Genomic DNA, 18,647 nt, shown 5'->3' with positions numbered 1-18,647 from the left:
TCCCAGATACCTGAAGGCTCTTCCACCAAAGGTGGACAGGGGAAAGGGAACTGCAGGTTTAAATGGGACTTTGTTTGGGATAAGATACAGGCATCTGAGCTGTGAAAATCAGCGATCAGTAGGTAGAAAATCAAATCAATTCCCATTTGTAGAAACACTCCTATATTCCACTAAGGGCAAAATAGTGACCCTTCATGTGGTTGCTGATTCATGCCTCAGCACAAGCTGACATTCTAACTTGCTAAAATGGATTCTGTCAGGTATTAATAACTCCATTAGATAAGATGCATTGCAGAAGTGCAACATATCACTGAGGACTAGAGGGAAAAACGGGCAGAGTTTTTCTTTGCCCATATTAAGCATACTTCCCATTGAACACAGAGTGGCACGGATACCAAAAAATGCACGCGTGTCTCATACACGCATGTCGCAGATCCCTGAAGGTAGCAGGACAGGTAGATAAGGTGGTTAAAAAGGCATACGGGATACTTTCCTTTATTAGCTGAGCATAGAATATAAGAGCAGGGAGGTTATGCTAGAACCGTATAAAACACTAGTTAGGCCACAGCTTGAGTACTGTGTACAGTTATGGTCACCACATTACAGGAAAGGTGTGATTGCACTAGAGAGGGTACAGAGAGGATTTACGAGGATGTTGCCAGGACTGGAGAATTTTAGCTATGACGAAAGATTGGATAGGCTGGGGTTGTTTTCATTGGAACAGAGGAGACTGAGGGGTGATTTAATTGAGGTGTATAAAATTATGAGGGGCCTAGATAGAGTGGATAGGAAGGACCTATTTCCCTTAGCAGAGGGGTCAGCGACCTAGATTTAAAGTAATTGGTAGAAGGATTAGAGGGCAGCTGAGGAGAAATTTTTTCACCCAGAGGGTAGTGGGGGTCTGGAACCCTCAACTCATTAAAAGGTACTTGGATCTGCACTTGAAGTGCCATAAGCTACAGGGCCATGGACCAAGTGCTGGAAAGTGGGATTAAGCTGGATAGCTCTTTATCAGCCGGCACGGACACGATGGGTCGAACGGCCTCCTCCTGTGTCGTAACTTTCTATGATTCTATGATAACTCCCAATCTGTCCATGGACTATCATAGCTGAAGTAATGTGAACAAGGGCATAAGCCACTGAGGTGCAAAACGACACTAGAAAAATGTGAAATGTAATAAAAACACAGTCTGATATTCTGTGAAGATCAACTTACATCGTTAAGCTGCAGTGCATTGGTTTTAGCCAGCACCATTTCAACTGAGTCAGGCACACTGGTAAATTTAAGAGTGTCTGGAAGCTGCCTGTAATTTTTTTCATTGAGGACCTGTCCAGCTTTCTTCACTTTCTCCACATCAATCGAACCAACGGGGATCCAGCCAATGCCTTTAACCCAGTTATTGTAATCAGATTTGTAGAGGTTCTTTAAAGAAAAAATAAATAATTTTAAATGTTAAAATTTTAATCATACTATCACTGCTACCGAATGTACAGTAAACATTTTACAAAGTCGCAGAACATTTTATAGGTGATCATTTTCCTAGTAATAGTGATGGTTAGAGAATGCCACCTTAAAAATGTTTTGGAATTTTTCAAGAACAGACCATCATACAGTAAATCTTGGAGCTCCGTTCTCAGTGTGGCGCCTCACTAGACAGAGCATTGGGTTGCAGAATTGGCCCTTTAATCCTATCTCTATCACAAACACCCATCTAGCAAGACTCTGCACTAGCAATGGTGCCTCACAAAATTTACCCCATATCACTACCCCGCCTCAGGAAACAGGCCATAGTGATAAAATGCTTTGCCTGTTGCAGTCCTAATTGGAGACATTTTAATGTAGGTGCAGGTATTTGATTTAATCTGTTAACATCCCATAGGCAGTGGGTAAGGATTTGTCCTATTTAAAAAAAATTAAGCTAAAGGACCGTTCATGCATTCATAAACACAGATATGAGAGTTATGATTCATCTTTCATTTAAAGTATCATCTCTGTCAAGTTTAGTAGCACGACAATGATAGAGTTAGTTCAAATGATTTTATGTACATACGCCACTGGCACAGATTACAAGTTCATCTTTGCTGGACATACAGTCTTTCTTCCCCATTGGGTCCTGGCCCCTCGACTGGATGTAGTTACTACCTTCCTGCTTACAGAGATCTCGGTTTCCCTGAAGCAGATTTGATTCTTTGTTCAGCTGAAGCTGGAATTTGTGCTTGTTAATGTCTTTGCTGGATTAATCTCTGTCTGCAGGCTGTAGAAACCTCTGATAGAAAGAGCTAATTTACCTATCTCAGCGAATTTCCATTATTGAGATTTAACTCTTTTATTTTGAGCAAAGAAAGATAAGTAACATTCACACCTTCACAACTTCACTTGAAGCAATTTCAAAAGCTATGGTTTTAAAATTCTCTGCTAAATTGACTTACATCGCTCTGTATGGCCAGAGGCACGAGTGCTACTGACTGAGCCAAGCGGATGCGCTGAAGAACGGCCATTCTGGATGAAGGTGGAAGCCTGCTATGCTCCCCACAGAGAGAAAGCAAGAAATCATATTTCTCATTTAACATTGTGACTTACGTCGCTCTGTATGTTCATCATGTTCCTGGACAGCACCACGCTCATGGCGTCCGGCAGACACGTGTAGTTATGGATCAGGCGCTTGTAGTTCCAATTGCTGGCCACGTCCTGGGCCTTCTTGGCAGCAGTAATATTGATCATGTCCACCGGTGTGTGATACTTGGTCTTGCTCTTTTCATAGTCTTTTTTGTATTCACGATCTGACTGAATCTTAGCTACGTGCATGGAATGGACCAGCTTAGGGTCGTCCTGCAGGCTGCGGAAGCCAACGTGTTTGCCTTTCGCTTGCTCATAATCTTTCTTGTATTTCACCTGTGAAATAATTATTCAAATTACAGCAGAAGGTGTTAAAATAAGACTGCTCATCTCAGCAGCTGAGCAACCTAGCCATTATAATAAAAGTACATTCAAAGTCATATGTATTAAGAGTCATGGGTTTATATGGGCAATTAATGACAATACCTCAACAAACACGATGACCTTTGCATTGAAATTGGACTTTTTAAATATAAATCTAATGTGCTTGTATGAAATGTCCTTGTCCGCTGTTTTAATGTGGCATTATCATATTTATTTTAAAAAGAGTATTACCTCTGTTAAAACAGTGGATAAAGGAATTTTCCAAACACATTTGTATGCTACTTTGAAAAAAAACTATTTTGAAGGCCATTAACTAAACTAGTGTCATTAAAGGATATTTCTTCAATCTTTAATCTTCATTTTGATTAAATTCCTGTATACTTAAATTGTACACTGTTTAACAATGTCACTGCAAAAAACCTCAGAATATGTTAGCCAGCAGTCCTTTTGTTCATTGACTTGATGGTATAGTGGGTTGATGTGAAACAGTGTTAAATCACAGTCTACAATTACACACATAGGGAGCTCCTATTCGCTCCAGCTTATGAAGGGAAAAAGAGTGATTACAAACTGTAGGTGTAGTTCCATGATCCTGAGCTCCCAACAGGGTAAGCATTGGTTGGAGACAGACCTACGACATGTGATCCCAATTCACCAACACATGCTCCCTGGAAGAGAAACTTCCTGCTGGTAGCCCAGGATCACAGAATTATCCCTCATGTACTTTCCCACATGGAAGGGAAATTTGTAGGAAGGATGGCTTTGAGCCACTCTTGTATGCCTCCCACTGGCTGCCTTTAGAAATGCATAAGCAAGGGCCTGGATATTTGCCCAAACCTATTACCAGGAACAGAGCACATAAGAAGGTCTGGAGTAAGTAAAGGTCACTCAGTCCATCAAGCCCACTCCATCCAGAGGACATGGCCCAGATTTTCCTCAGAGCTGCTCCCGCTCCGCCGCTGTAACTTTGCCGGAATTGCAGTGGAAACCCCCTTTATCCACGGTTTCTGCCATACTTGCGGCGAAGTTACAGCAGCGGAGCGTGTGCAGCTCCAAGGTAATTCCAGGCCCGCATATATTCATTCCACCATGGACTTCTCTCCACTGCTGCCTGTTGATCCACTACTTCAGGGATCACTAACTTCCTTCCCTATCTCCCCTGAATAATAGTCAGACAGTGGTATTAATATTATTCTTCTCCTCAATCCTTCTTCTCAACAGATACTGGCCCAGCTCCTTCATAAAATTGTAAATGAAAATTAATCAAATGCTATGCCTGGATGTCTGTTCCACTTGTCCACTACCCCATGGGGCTTTTTATCTAATTTTGAACCTTGCACCAGGTTTGTGGATTCTGTACTTTTGTCCTCTAGAGCTATGTTCAATGTCCAAGTTAAATAACTTCAACCTTATCTCTACTTTTCCATACCACGTGGCACAAGGGAAACAAAAAGGGGTAGAATAAAATGGTATGGGGAAGAAATATATAAACGTACAATTAAAAGTATAAACATTGTGTACTTACATCACTAGCATGATGCCGAGCAGATTTAGCAGCAATAATTGGAATAGCATCGAAGGTGAGGTGATAACCCTTTGCTAAATCCTTTTTCCATGCATGCTTGTAGCAGTTCTGCAAATGAAAATGACCTTTAATTAGATTAGTCAGAAAGGAGTCACAGTGACAAGATTCAGAATTAAGAGCTTCAACATTTTAAAAGAATGAAACACCCATTGAACTGAGCTATCATATTATTGGGTGTGCAGTGTGCATGATGATTAAAAATACATTGAGGGAACAATGCCAATCTCTAGTTCTACAAAAATGAGAAATTGCTGCTCCACAGCTGCCACCCTCCCCCTCCACTCGTGTCCGGCCCTTTTGCTGATAACTCTCTAGTATTAAAGGCAAAGGGAACAGCTGGAATTTGGCACTAGCTGCTCCACCAAGGAAAAAAGGCTAAAAAAAAAATCAGGCGGCTGTACTGTTCCAGGTACCACCAAGGGTTTTTTTTTAATTCATTCTTAGGATGTGGGTGTCGCTGGCAAGGCTGGCATTTATTGCCCATCCCTAGTTACCCTGATTTTGATACAACTGAGTGGCCTACTATGGCACATCAGAGGGCAGTTAAGAGTCAACCCCATTGGTGAGCGACTGGAGTCATATATAGGCCAGACTGGGTGAGGACGGAAGGTTTCCTTCCTGTAAGGACATTAGTGAGCAGGTTGGGTTTTTACGACCAGCTTTTTATTTCCAGATTTTTTTTAAACTAATTCAAATCCAAGCCATCGTATTTAACCTCTGGAACAGAGATCAATTTAATCTAGAGTTGAAGGCCGGGGTTTTCCGCCTCTGTGCTTGGCAGCCTGCGATTTCCCTGTCCATTAAAAGGAATGGGGGAAAGTGCAGGCTGGCAAGCAGACAAGCAGAAAATCCCGTCCCAAATGTCATAGAAAATTTCTGAACATAAGCATTCGAATTTCCTATTGTGCATGTTACATGTGTGTTATGCACACCATTTGAAACATTTAAATAGTTGCACTTTGAATACTGGTAAATGTAAATCACCTCTGAAGTGCTACTTGTTCTTTGATAAGCTGGCCATTGCCACATAGGCCATAGAGACCCTCGGGCCTGTTCCTCCTTTCAATTAGATCATGGCTGACCTCAACCCCATTTACCCGCCTTTGGTGGAAAAGATGGCTGCTGTGTCAGAACAGATCTAATCACAGGTACTTACATCACTGGCATTAGTAGCATTGACTCTGGCCTGAATGAACTCTGGCAAATCTGGAGGATAGGTGTACTTGTGGATGATCTTCTCTCCTTTAGCTTTGTAGTTTATCTAAGCCACAAAAAAATACAAAAATGTGAAACTGTGGTATTTAGAAGTTATTAGCATTTTAGAACTAATGCTCAGAATAAGTTAATAGGCTGCCAGCATTGAAAAAAAAATGACCAATGAATAGGGCTAATCGTACAGACATGTATAGGTAAATGAGGAGACCAGACAGATTTTGTGCTCTTCAGAGATATGAGTCAATAATGATGTTGTATATTATTACTATGCCTGTGGGTTTGTATCAAAAGACACACGACCACTTGGTCTGCTGCTATGCCATGCAGACCAAGAAAGTCCCAGGCTTGGTCCTTGGCCTGTGCTCCATCAGCTTACCTGAGACAGGGCTGCAGAAAGGGTGTTGTAGAGGAGAAGAACAGCCATGGTCCCTCCTCTTAATCACTATCAATTAATTCCAGCTGGCGAGCACATGTAGATGTTGAGTGAGGACAGTGTTAGGATTGCCTGTGATGCCCTCTAAGGTGAATAGTCTGCTAATACCTATCAGGGTCACACTTGGTTGAGGTGCCAGAAGGTTTTAGGAAAGGATATAAATATATAAAGATGAAGGATGAACAAAAGATCTGACAAAAGCAGAGATCAAATCCTGCATCTAGTATTTGTTCAGTGCACGATGGTTGCCATTACGGTATCAACCAAAAAGCTGGTGAATCCACTTACTATGCCAGAGTAGTACGGTGACTTTTTTTTGCCTACGATTTCCTTTAGGGTGAGTTCGTAACCTCAGCTGGAGGATGAGGGAGGAAGGCACTGAATGGAGGCAAAGTACTTTTCCATTGCCAACATAATGACATTGAAATGTTTGTCTGTTCTTTTCTCAGGCATCTCCTAGCACCAGCTCAAGAGAAGGTGTGAGAGAAGCCTGGCATCATGATTTAAATAATAATGTGCAACATGGGAAAACCTACAGGGAGACAAAAGATTGGGACTTTTAAAGAGAATGGAGGGGAAAATATTTCAAAATCACCAATCCATTCCTCTATTTTGCAACCTTACGGCCATCAGCTTGACTTTTAGAAGTGTCTGTCACTTGAATCTGCCAGTCACACCCATGAGTCATGCTCAATTTTTGGTTTGGCTGCAATATCATCAGAGCATTTCCTCTCAGGAAAAATAAATATTGCTCTACCTCACATGAGCATTGCCAATGAGATCTAGAATCATAGTTAAAAACAAGGGGGACCTGACGGTTTCCGCACCAGTTTTGCGAGCTGAAGGAAGTTACACTGAGGCAGGAGAAAAATATAATTTTTCTTTATTCATTTCGAAGTTCCATACCTGTGAATTTTAGAGAAGTATGCTGAACATGTGATGCTATGCTGCACCAGTGGAAAAACAAACATCTTTCAGATCTGGTATAAATGATCATTAATCAAGTATTTCATTTCAGCATACTTTAAAATTAGAATCAAAACATAGAAACATAGAAAATAGGAGCAGGAGTAGGCCATTCAGCTGATCCTCTATCTCAATACCATATTCCTGCTCTCTCCCCATACCCCTTGATGCCTTCTGGCTAGAAATCTATCTAGCTCCTTCTTAAATATATTCAGTGACTTGGCCTCCACAGCCTTCTGTGGTAGAGAATGCCACAGGTTCACCACCCTCTGAGTGAAGAAATTTCTCCTCATCTCAGTCCTAAATGTCCTACCCCGTATCCTGAGAATGTGACCCCTCGTTCTGGACCCCCCAGCCAAGGGAAACATCCTCCCTGCATCCAGTCTGTCGAGCCCTGTCAGAATTGTGTACGTTTCAATGAGATCCCCTTTCATTCTTCTAAACTCTAGTGAATACAGGCCGAGTCAACCCAATCTCTCCTCATACGACAGTCCTGCCATCCCAGGAATCAGTCTGGTGAAACTTCGTTGCACTCCCTCTAAGGCAAGTATATTCTTTCTTAGGTAAGGAGACCAAAACTGCACACAATACTCCAGGTGTGGTCTCACCAAGGTCCTGTATAACTGCAGTAAGACATCCTTGCTCCTGTACTCAAATCCTCTTGCAATGAAGGCCAACATACCATTTGCCTTCCTAACTGCTTGCTGCACCTGCATGTTAGCTTTCAGTGACTGGTGTACAAGGACACCCAGGTCTCTTTGTACATCAACATTTTCCAATCTAGCACTATTTAAATAATACTCTGCCTTTCTGTTTTTCCTTCCAAAGTGGATAACTTCACATTTATCCACATTATACTGCATCTGCCATTTATTTGCCCACTCACTCAACTTGTCTAAATCACCTTGAAGCCTCTGTGAATCCTCCTCACAACTCACAATCCCACCTAGTTTTTTGTCATCAGCAAACTTGGAAATATTACATTTGGTTCCCTCATCCAAATCATTGATATATATCGTGAAAAGCTGGGGCCCAAGCACTGATCCTCGTGGTACCCCACTAGTCATCGCCTGCCACCCGAGAAAGACTTATTTATTCCAACTCTCTCTTTCCTGTCTGTTAACCAATTTTCAATCCATGCCAGTATATTACCCCCCATCCCACGTGCTTTAATTTTGCACACTAACCTCTTATGTGGGACTTTATCAAAGGCTTTCTGAAAATCCAAATACACCACATCCACTGGTTCTCCCTTATCTATTCTACCAGTTACATCTTCAAAAAACTCCAGTAGGTTGGTCAAACATGATTTCCCTTTCTTAAATCCATGTTGACTTTGTCTAATCCCGTTGATATTTTCTAAGTGTCCTGTTATCACATCCTTTATAATAGACTCTAGCATTTTCCCTACTACTGATGTTAGGCTAACCGGTCCGAACTTCCCTGTTTTCTCTCTCCCTCCTTTTTTAAATAATGGGGTTATATTTGCCACCCTCCAATCTGCAGGAACCATTCCATAATCTATAGAATTTTGGAAGATGACAGCCAATGCATCCATTATTTCCATGGCTACCTCTTTTAGCACTCTGGGATGCAGATTATCAGGCTCTGGAGATTTATTGGCTTTCAGTCCCATTAATTTCTCCAGCACTATTTTTTTTACGAATGCTAATTTCCTTTAATTCCTCCTTCTCACTAGACCCTTGGTTCCCTAGCATTTCTGGGAAGTTATTAGTGTCCTCTTCCGTGAAGACAGAACCAAAGTATTTGTTTAATTGCTCTGCCATTTCCGTGCTCCCCATTATAAATTCTCCTGTTTCTGACTGTAAGGGACCTACATTTGTCTTCACTAATCTTTTTCTTTTTACATACTTGTAGAAGCTTTTACAGTCCACTTTTATGTTCCTTGCAAGTTTATTCTCGTATTCTATTTTTCCCCTCATAATCAATCTCTTGGTCATTTTTTGCTGAATTCCAAACTGCTCCCAATCCTTAGGCTTGCTATTATTTCTGGCAACTTTATATGACTCTTCTTTGGATCTAATACTATTCTTAATTTCTTTTGTTAGCCATGGTTGGGCCATTTTTCCTTTTGTGTTTTTGCACCAAAAAGGAATGTATAATTGTTGCAATTCATGCATTCATTCCTTAAATGTTAGCCATTGCTTATCCTCCGTAATGCCTTTTAATGAAGCTTCCCAATCTATCATAGCCAACTCACTCCTCATACCTTCGTAGTTTCCTTTGTTTAGATTTAGGATCCTAGTTTCAGATTGGACTACTTCACTTTCCATCTTAATGAAGAATTCTATCATGTTATGGTCACTCTTCCCTAGAGGACCCCGCACAACAAGATTATTAATTAAACCCTTCTCATTGCATACAATACCCAATCTAGGTTAGCCTGTTCCCTAGTTGGCTCCTCAATGTACTGGTCTAAAAAACATCTCGTACACATTCCAGGAATTCATCCTCCACAGTATTATTGCTAATTTGGTTTGGCCAGTCTATATGTAGATTAAAGTCACCCATGATTACTGTAGTACCCTTGCTACATGCATCTCTAATTTCCTGTTTGATACCATCCTCTACATTACCACTACTGTTTGGAGGCCTATAGACAACTCCCACCAGTGTTTTCTGCCCCTTGGTGCCTCTTAACTCCACCCGGACTGATTCTACGTCTTGATTTTCTGAGCCAATATCCTTTCTCACTATTGCTCTGATTTCATCCTTTACTAACAACGCCACCCCACCTCCTTTTCCTTTTTGCCTGATCTTCCTAAATATCAAATACCCTTGGATATTCAGCTCCCAGCTTTGGTCACCCTGCAGTCATGTCTCCGTAATCGCAATTATATCGTATCTGTTAACATCCAATTGCGCTCATGTTTGGCAACATCAACGATACATCCCAGGATTCAAATCTTATTGCTCCTAGTAACCTGAGGTGAAGAGGAACTCTGAATTTTCTACTTACATCACTCCTCTGTTCTTGATTAATCTTTGCCAGGACCATTTCCGGGGAGTCATCTATTGACGTGAATTTAAAGGTGCTTGGAGGCTGACGGTATTTTTTCTGTTACAGAAAATAAAGACTTTTTTTAAGCAGAAGCCATTATGCTTTGTGTCATAGAATGCTGTATGATAAATCATATTTACAGATATGCATGTCTTTTGACACTTCTGGGATATTAAACTTATCAAACACGATTACACCTCGCCCAGAGTTTCTTCTCCTTCCCCCATTTCCATTGAATGACATGGATGATAAATGAATGATATGTTTAAAGGCTGCTGTGAGAAAGTCAAATCCAAAGAAGGCTTAATGCTCCTGTGCAGCGACTAACTGCGAATATGAAAAAACATCTAAAAAAAATATCTGAAATGGGGTTAAGCTGTGTCATGGAATTCCTCATGAAGTCTCCTGTAGTAAATCCAAGTAGAAGTGTGGCCGGTAGGACTGCCAGCTCCTTCCGAGATTTCTTGTGGCCAATTTAATTAGATACTTTGGGATAAAATGGGCGATAGCCAGTAGGCAGCCTGTTTCACAACAACAACAACAACTAACATTTATATAGCAACTTTATCGTAGTAAAAGCATCCCAATGCGCTTCACAGGAGCGATTATCAAACAAAATTTGACACTGAGGCACATAAGGAGATATTAGGACAGGTGACCAAAAGCTTGGTCAAAGAGGTAGGTTTTAAGGACCGTCTTAAAGGAGGAGAGAGAGGTGGAGAGGTTTTGGGTGGGAATTCCAGATCTTAGGGCCTAGGCGGCTGAAGGCACGGCCGCCAATGGTGGAGCTATGAAAATTAGGGATGCGGGAGAGGCCACAATTGGAGACACAGAGGAATTCATCAGGAGAATGAGGCTCCAGGAATTCTACCACAAACCCCAAGATTTCAGCAGCGAACCCAATGAGACAATCAACGATCCGGAACAGCAGACAGAGGGATCCGCGGTACAGCAACCGAAGAGGAAAGAGTCTCACTGAACTCCTCCAGAGGGTCGCTGCCCTCAGCTTGACATGTATGCTCAAGCTGTCAGGAAATGCGTCTATGCCAGATTCATCAGCCGCACTCGGAAGACAGTCCAGAATGTCACCCGAGCACAACGCAACGCCATCAAAGCTCTCAAGACCAACCGCAACATCGTCATCAAACCAGCGGACAAAGGAGGAGCCATCGTCATACAGAACAGAACGGACTATTGCAAAGAAGCATACCGACAACTGGACAACCAGGAACACTACAGACGGTTACCCACAGACCCGACTAAAGAACACACCCATCAGCTCAACAAACTGATCAAGACCTTCGATCCAGACCTTCAAAACATCCTACGCACTCTCATCCCACGTACTCCCCGCGTGGGAGACTTCTACTGCCTCCCAAAGATACACAAAGCCAACACACCCGGACGTCCTATCGTATCAGGCAACGGAACCCTGTGTGAGAACCTCTCTGGATACATCGAGGGCATCCTGAAACCCATCGTGCAGGGAACCCCCAGCTTCTGTCGCGACACTACAGACTTTCTACAAAAACTCAGTACCCACGGACCTGTTGAACCAGGAACACTTCTCACCACGATGGACGTCTCGGCACTCTACACCAGTATCCCCCATGATGACGGCATCGCTGCGACAGCATCAATACTCAACACCAACAACAGCCAATCTCCAGACACCATCCTACAACTCATCCGCTTCATCCTGGATCACAATGTCTTCACCTTCAATAACCAGTTCTTTACCCAAACACACGGAACAGCCATGGGGACCAAATTCGCACCCCAATACGCCAACATTTTCATGCACAAGTTCGAGCACGACTTCTTCACTGCACAGGACCTCCAACCAACACTATACACCAGATACATCGACGACATTTTCTTTCTATGGACCCACGGTGAGGAATCACTAAAGAGACTACACGATAACATCAACACGTTCCATCCCACCATCAAGCTCACCATGGACTACTCCTCAGAATCAGTTTCTTTCTTGGACACACGAATCTCCATCAAAGACGGGCACCTCAGCACCTCACTCTACCGCAAGCCCACGGACAACCTCACGATGCTCCACTTTTCCAGCTTCCACCCTAACCACGTCAAAGAGGCCATCCCCTATGGACAGGCCCTGCGAATACACAGGGTCTGCTCAGACGAGGAGGAACGCGATGGACACCTACAGATGCTGAAAGACGCCCTAGTAAGAATAGGATATGATGCTCGACTCATCGATCGACAGTTCCGACGGGCACAGCGAAAAATCGCGTAGACCTCCTCAGAAGACTAACACGGGACGCAACCAACAGAGTACCCTTCGTCGTCCAGTACTTCCCCGGAGCAGAGAAACTACGCCATGTTCTCCGCAGCCTTCAACATGTCATCAATGATGACGAACACCTCGCTATGGCCATCCCCACACCTCCACTACTCGCCTTTAAACAGCCACCCAACCTCAAACAAACCATAGTTCGCAGCAAATTACCCAGCTTTCAGGAGAACAGCGTCCACGACACCACACAACCCTGCCACGGTAACCGCTGCAAGACATGCCAGATCATCGACACAGATACCACCATCACACGAGAGGACACCACCCACCAGGTGCACGGTTTATACTCCTGTGACTCGGCCAACGTTGTCTACCTCATACGTTGCAGGAAAGGATGCCCCAGAGCATGGTACATTGGCGAGACCATGCAGACGCTGCGACAACGGATGAACGGACACCGCACAACAATCGCCAAACAGGAGGGTTCTCTCCCAGTCAGGGAACACTTCAGCAGTCATGGACATTCAGCCACCGACCTTCGGGTAAGCATACTCCAAGGCAGCCTTCGAGACACACGACAACGCAAAATCGTCGAGCAGAAATTGATAGCCAAGTTCCGCACCCATGAGGACGGCCTCAACCGGGATCTTGGGTTTATGTCACACTACACGTAACCCCACCAGCGAACAAATGTTATCGGTTTTTAATATAACGGGTCATTGACTGTCTTCCTTCTCTCTCTCTCTCTCTCTTTTTTTTGGGTGGTTTGTATATTCGGTGGCCTTTTAGGTGACACCTTTCTGTCTGCTCACTGTGATTGCCTTGGCAACGGGCAGTAATCACCAGGCATTATTCTGTGATTTTCAAATGCGAAGGATTCGAAAATTTCATTTCCACACCATTCACCTGAGGAAGGAGGGAGCCTCCAAAAGCTTGTGGAATTTAAAATAAATTTGTTGGACTATAACTTGGTGTTGTAAAATTGTTTACAATTGTCAACCCCAGTCCATCACCGGCATCTCCACATCACAATTGGAGGAGCAGAGATCATGGAAGGTTGTAGGACTGGAGAAGGTTACCAAGATAGGGAGGGGGCAAGGCCATGGAAGGATTTGAACACAAGGATGAGAATCTTAAAATCAAGCCAATCCCGGACCGGGAGCCAATGGAGGTCAGCGATCACTGTAAAATTAAGCAAAAATAATGCCTGTTGCAGTTTCCCATCCCCTCCCTGCCCTTTGGGAGAAATTTAAAACTACAGCGATGCATTGTCAAAATTAAAAGGTTTTGTGTGCTTAAATAGGCATTTTATTGCATCATATGTCTATACAAGATCCCTACTGCATTGTATCATTCATATATTTAAAACTAAAACTCTCCAAACAAATGAATAACAAAATCAAACATTATCTTAGTTTAATCTTAGTTTAGCCCAAACCCGCAACTTCCACCACCTAGAAGGGCAAGAGCAGTATGAACATGGGAACACCATCCAAGTCATAAACCATCCTGACTTGGTTATGTATCGTCGTTCCTTCATTATCACTGGGTCAAAATCCTGAACTGCAGTGGTTCAAGAAGAAGGTCACCATCACCTTCTCAAGGGCAACTAGGATCGTCAAGGGGAAAAAAACACTCGTGGGCGTAGTATATAGGCCTCCTAATAGTTGCAACTCTGCTGGAAGAAGTATTAATCAGGAAATAGTCGGGGCATGTAATAAGGGAACAGCTATAATTATGGGGGATTTTAACTATCATATTAACTGGACAAATCAAATTGGGCAGAGCAGCCTTGAGGAAGAGTTTATTGAGTGTATTAGGGATGGATTTCTTGGGGCATACTTTCCTACAAGGGGGCAAGCAACCTTGGACCTGGTCCTGTGCAATGAGCCAGGATTAATTAATAATGTCCTAGTTAAGGATCCCCTTGGAATGAGTGACCATAACATGGTAACATTCCATATCCAATTAGAGGGTGAGAAGGTTGGTTCTCAAACAAGTGTACTGAGCTTGAATAAAGGAGACTATGATGGTATGAGAGTGGAATTGATTAAAGTGGACTGGGAAAATAGATTAAAGTGTAAGACGGTACATGAACAGTGGTGTTCATTCAAGTTATTTTACAACTTTCAAAAAATATATATTCCACTGAGGAAAAAAGGGTGTAAAAGAAATGACAGCCATCCGTGGCTAAGTAAAGAAATTAAGGATAGTATCCAACTAAAAACAAGGACATATAAGGTAGCCAAACTTAGTGGGAGGATAGAAGATTGGGAAGTCTTCAAAAGACAGCAAAAAGTAACGAAAGGATTGATTAAGAAAGGGAAGATAGATTATGAAAATAAATTAGCAAAAAATATATAAACAGATAGCAAGAGTTTCTACAGTTATATAAAAAGAAAAAGGGTGGCTAAGGCAAACGTAGGTCCCGTTAAGGATGAGACCGGGAAATTAATGGTGGGAAACATGGAGATGGCAAAAATGCTGAACAAATATTTTGTTTCAGTCTTTACGGTAGAGGACACTAAGAATATCCCAGCACTGGACAAACAGGGGGCTCTAGGGGGGGGGAGGAGCTAAATACGATTAAAATTACTAAGGAATTGGTACTCAGTAAATTAATGGGACTCAAGGCAGATAAATCCCCTGGACCTGATGGCTTACATCCTAGGGTCTTGAGGGAAGTGGCAGTAGGGATTGTGGATGCTTTGGTAATAATTTTCCAAAATTCTCTGGACTCGGCAAAGGTCCCGGCAGATTGGAAAACTGCTAATGTAACACCCTTATTTAAAAAGGGTAGTAGGCAGAAGGCTGGAAATTATAGACCAGTTAGCCTAACATCTGTGGTGGGTAAAATTTTGGAGTCTATTATTAAGGAGACAGTAGCGGAACATTTGGATAAACATAATTTAATAGGACAAAGTCAGCATGGCTTTACGAAGGGGAAGTCATGTCTGGCAAATTTGCTTGAGTTCTTTGAGGGCATAACGTACAGGGTGGATAAAGGGGAACCAGTGGACGTAGTGTATTTGGACTTCCAGAAGGCATTCGACAAGGTGCCACATAAAAGATTGTTGCTCAAGATAAAGAATCACTGGATTGGGGGTAATATTCTGGCATGGGTGGAGGATTGGTTATCTAACAGGAAGCAGAGAGTTGGGATAGATGGTTCATTCTCGGACTGGCAACCAGTAGCCAGTGGTGTTCCGCAGGGGTCGGTGCTGGGTCCCCAACTCTTTACAATCTATATTAATGATTTAGAGGAGGGGACCGAGTGTAACATATCAAAGTTTGCAGATGATACAAAGATGGGAGGGAAAGTAGAGAGTGAGGAGGACATAAAAAACCTGCAAGGGGATATAGACAGGCTGGGTGAGTGGGCGGAGATTTGGCAGATGCAGTACAATATTGGAAAATGTGAAGTTATGCACTTTGGCAGGAAAAATCAGAGAGCAAGTTATTATCTTAATGGCGAGAAACTGGAAAGTACTGCAGTACAAAGGGATCTGGGGGTCCCACTGCAAGAAAATCAAAAAGTTAGTATGCAGGTGCAGCAGGTGATCAAGAAGGCCAACGGAATGTTGGCTTTTATTGCTAGGGGGATAGAATATAAAAACAGGGAGGTATTGCTGCAGTTATATAAGGTATTGGTGAGACCGCACCTGGAATACTGCATACAGTTTTGGTCTCCATACTTAAGAAAAGACATACTTGCTCTCGAGGCAGTACAAAGAAGGTTCACTCGGTTAATCCCAGGGATGAGGGGGCGGACATATGAGGAGAGGTTGAGTAGATTGGGACTCTACTCATTGGAGTTCAGAAGAATGAGAGGCGATCTTATTGAAACATATAAGATTGTGAAGGGGCTTGATCGGGTGGATGCGGTGAGGATGTTCCCAAGGATGGGTGAAACTAGAACTAGGGGGCATAATCTTAGAATAAGGGGCTGCTTTTTCAAAACTGAGATGAGGAGAAACTTCTTCACTCAGAGGGTGGCATTGTGGACAGTGAAGAAGGTTATCTAGGATTGCAACGGGATCTTGATAAATTGGGCCAGTGGGCCGATGAATGGCAGATGGAGTTTAATTTAGATAAATGTGAGGTGATGCATTTTGGTAGATCGAATCGGGCCAGGACCTACTCCGTTAATGGTAGGGCGTTGGGGAGAGTTATAGAACAAAGAGATCTAGGAGTACAGATTCATAGCTCCTTGAAAGTGGAGTCACAGGTGGATAGGGTGGTGAAGAAGGCATTCAGCATGCTTGGTTTCATTGGTCAGAACATTGAATGCAGGAGTTGGGATGTCTTGTTGAAGTTGTACAGGGCATTGGTGAGGCCACACTTGGAGTACTGTGTACAGTTCTGGTCACCCTATTATAGAAAGGATATTATTAAACTAGAAAGAGTGCAGAAAAGATTTACTAGGATGCTACCGGGACTTGATGGTTTGACTTACAGGGAGAGGTTAGACAGACTGGGACTTTATTCCCTGGAGAGTAGGAGGTTAAGGGGTGATCTTATAGAAGTCTATAAAATAATGAGGGGCATAGATAAGGTCGATAGTCAAAATCTTTTCCCAAAGGTAGGGGAGTCTATAACGAGGGGGCACAGATTTAAGGTGAGAGGGGAGAGATACAAAAGGATCCAGAGGGGCAATTTTTTCACTCAAAGGGTGGTGAGTGTCTGGAACGAGCTGCCAGAGGCAGTAGTAGAGGCGGGTACAATTTTGTCTTTTAAAAAGCATTTGGACAGTTACATGGGGAAGATGGGTATCGAGGGATATGGGCCAAGTGCAGGCAATTGGGACTAGCTTAGTGGTATAAACTGGGCGACATGGACATGTTGGGCCGAAGGGCCTGTTTCCATGTTGTAACTTCTATGATTCTATGATTCTATGATTCTAGGTCTGTGGAATTTGCTGCCCCAGGAAGCTGTGGAAGCTGCATCATTAAATAAATTTAAAACAGAAATAGACAGTTTCCTAGAAGTAAAGGGAATTAGGGGTTACGGGGAGCGGGCAGGAAATTGGACATGAATTTGGATTTGAGGTTAGGATCAGATCAGCCATGATCTTATTGAATGGCGGAGCAGGCTCGAGGGGCCGATTGGCCTACTCCTGCTCCTATTTCTTATGTTCTTATGTTCTTATGTCAATAAATGTTGGCCTTGTTAGCGACGTCCAAAACCCAAGAATGAATTTTTAAAAATCTCATATTTATACCATACATATGGTAGGAACAGACTAAATGAATGAAATGTCACATATGCAGAGATCAAGTTACTCAGTCCCCTGATGCCAACAATAAGCTTTATGTTCAATGGCTTACCATTGAGTAACCTCTACATATAATGAACGTTTTCAAGTCTCATTGCGAATGGAACCATAACTTCAACAGACAAAAGCAGGGGAGGCCAAGCACTTTCCCCGTTTCCCCCACTGAGGAGATGGAGAATCAGAGAGTTGCTCCCATGCCTAGGTAGTTGCTGGTGTCAAGCAGGACACTCACCTGTTGGTAGGGCACTTTAGGAGACCAGAAAAGGAGAAAGAAAATAACTTTAAAAAGAGTGGACTGTTCCCTCAGGAAGCAAAAAAAAACAAAAATAGGAGCAAGAGGCTTGCGTACGCTTGGGTTTTTGTCACACAATTCATTACTTTAGAATGCCAATGTACCTTGTAGAATCATAGAATCATAGCACGGAGGGAGGCCATTTGGCCCATTGAGTCCGCGCCGGCTCCATACAAGACCAATCCAGCTAGTCCCACTCTCCTGCCCTTTTCCCGTAGCCCTGCAAATTATTTCCTTTCAAATACTTATCCGGTGTTAAAACAGTCACCAAGGTGGTAAAAACTAAAATGCATGCACTCTTTGTCATTCAATCTTGTGTAATTTTTTGAACTGCTATGCTGCTTTGACCTACCTCATTGAGGATATCCATAGCTTTCTTGGCCTTTTCAACATCCAAGGAGCCATAAGGAACCCAGCCAATGCCTTTTTGCCAGCTGTTATAGTCTGCTTTATACTCAGTCTGTTAAGAACATGCAATAGAAAGGAATATTATTTCTCAATAATCAGATCGTTAATAATACAAAGTAAAAAAAAAATCAAAACTGAGACTCAAAACAGTGCTTCGAATATTCATTATCACTTTCGAGCCTGTGCGTGTTCGAGTAAGTCAGGAATGCACCAACCTGACCCCAAGTAACAATAATGTGAA

At 42.8% G+C, this 18,647-nt stretch overlaps 1 protein-coding gene across 15 annotated transcripts in view; it reads right to left on the bottom strand.

Annotated features, from left to right (window-relative positions):
* neb (nebulin) overlaps nucleotides 1-18,647 on the bottom strand; it is a 266,346-nt gene that overhangs the window by 206,011 nt on the left and 41,688 nt on the right. For all 15 annotated transcript variants that reach the window (XM_067987151.1, XM_067987136.1, XM_067987143.1 and 12 more), the window contains 6 exons: nucleotides 18,351-18,458; nucleotides 10,121-10,219; nucleotides 5,683-5,787; nucleotides 4,467-4,574; nucleotides 2,582-2,893; nucleotides 1,217-1,423 (listed from right to left, as the gene is read on the bottom strand). In XM_067987151.1, coding sequence (XP_067843252.1) covers nucleotides 1,217-1,423; nucleotides 2,582-2,893; nucleotides 4,467-4,574; nucleotides 5,683-5,787; nucleotides 10,121-10,219; nucleotides 18,351-18,458 — 939 coding nt within the window. The remainder of the gene's footprint in view (nucleotides 1-1,216; nucleotides 1,424-2,581; nucleotides 2,894-4,466; nucleotides 4,575-5,682; nucleotides 5,788-10,120; nucleotides 10,220-18,350; nucleotides 18,459-18,647) is intronic.

The sequence above is a fragment of the Heptranchias perlo genome, chromosome 7 (assembly GCF_035084215.1).
Source record: "Heptranchias perlo isolate sHepPer1 chromosome 7, sHepPer1.hap1, whole genome shotgun sequence".
NCBI classification, from domain to species: domain Eukaryota; kingdom Metazoa; phylum Chordata; class Chondrichthyes; order Hexanchiformes; family Hexanchidae; genus Heptranchias; species Heptranchias perlo.
The sequence above is the reverse complement of the archived record's forward strand: the minus strand, read 5'-3'. Positions and strand labels throughout refer to the sequence as shown.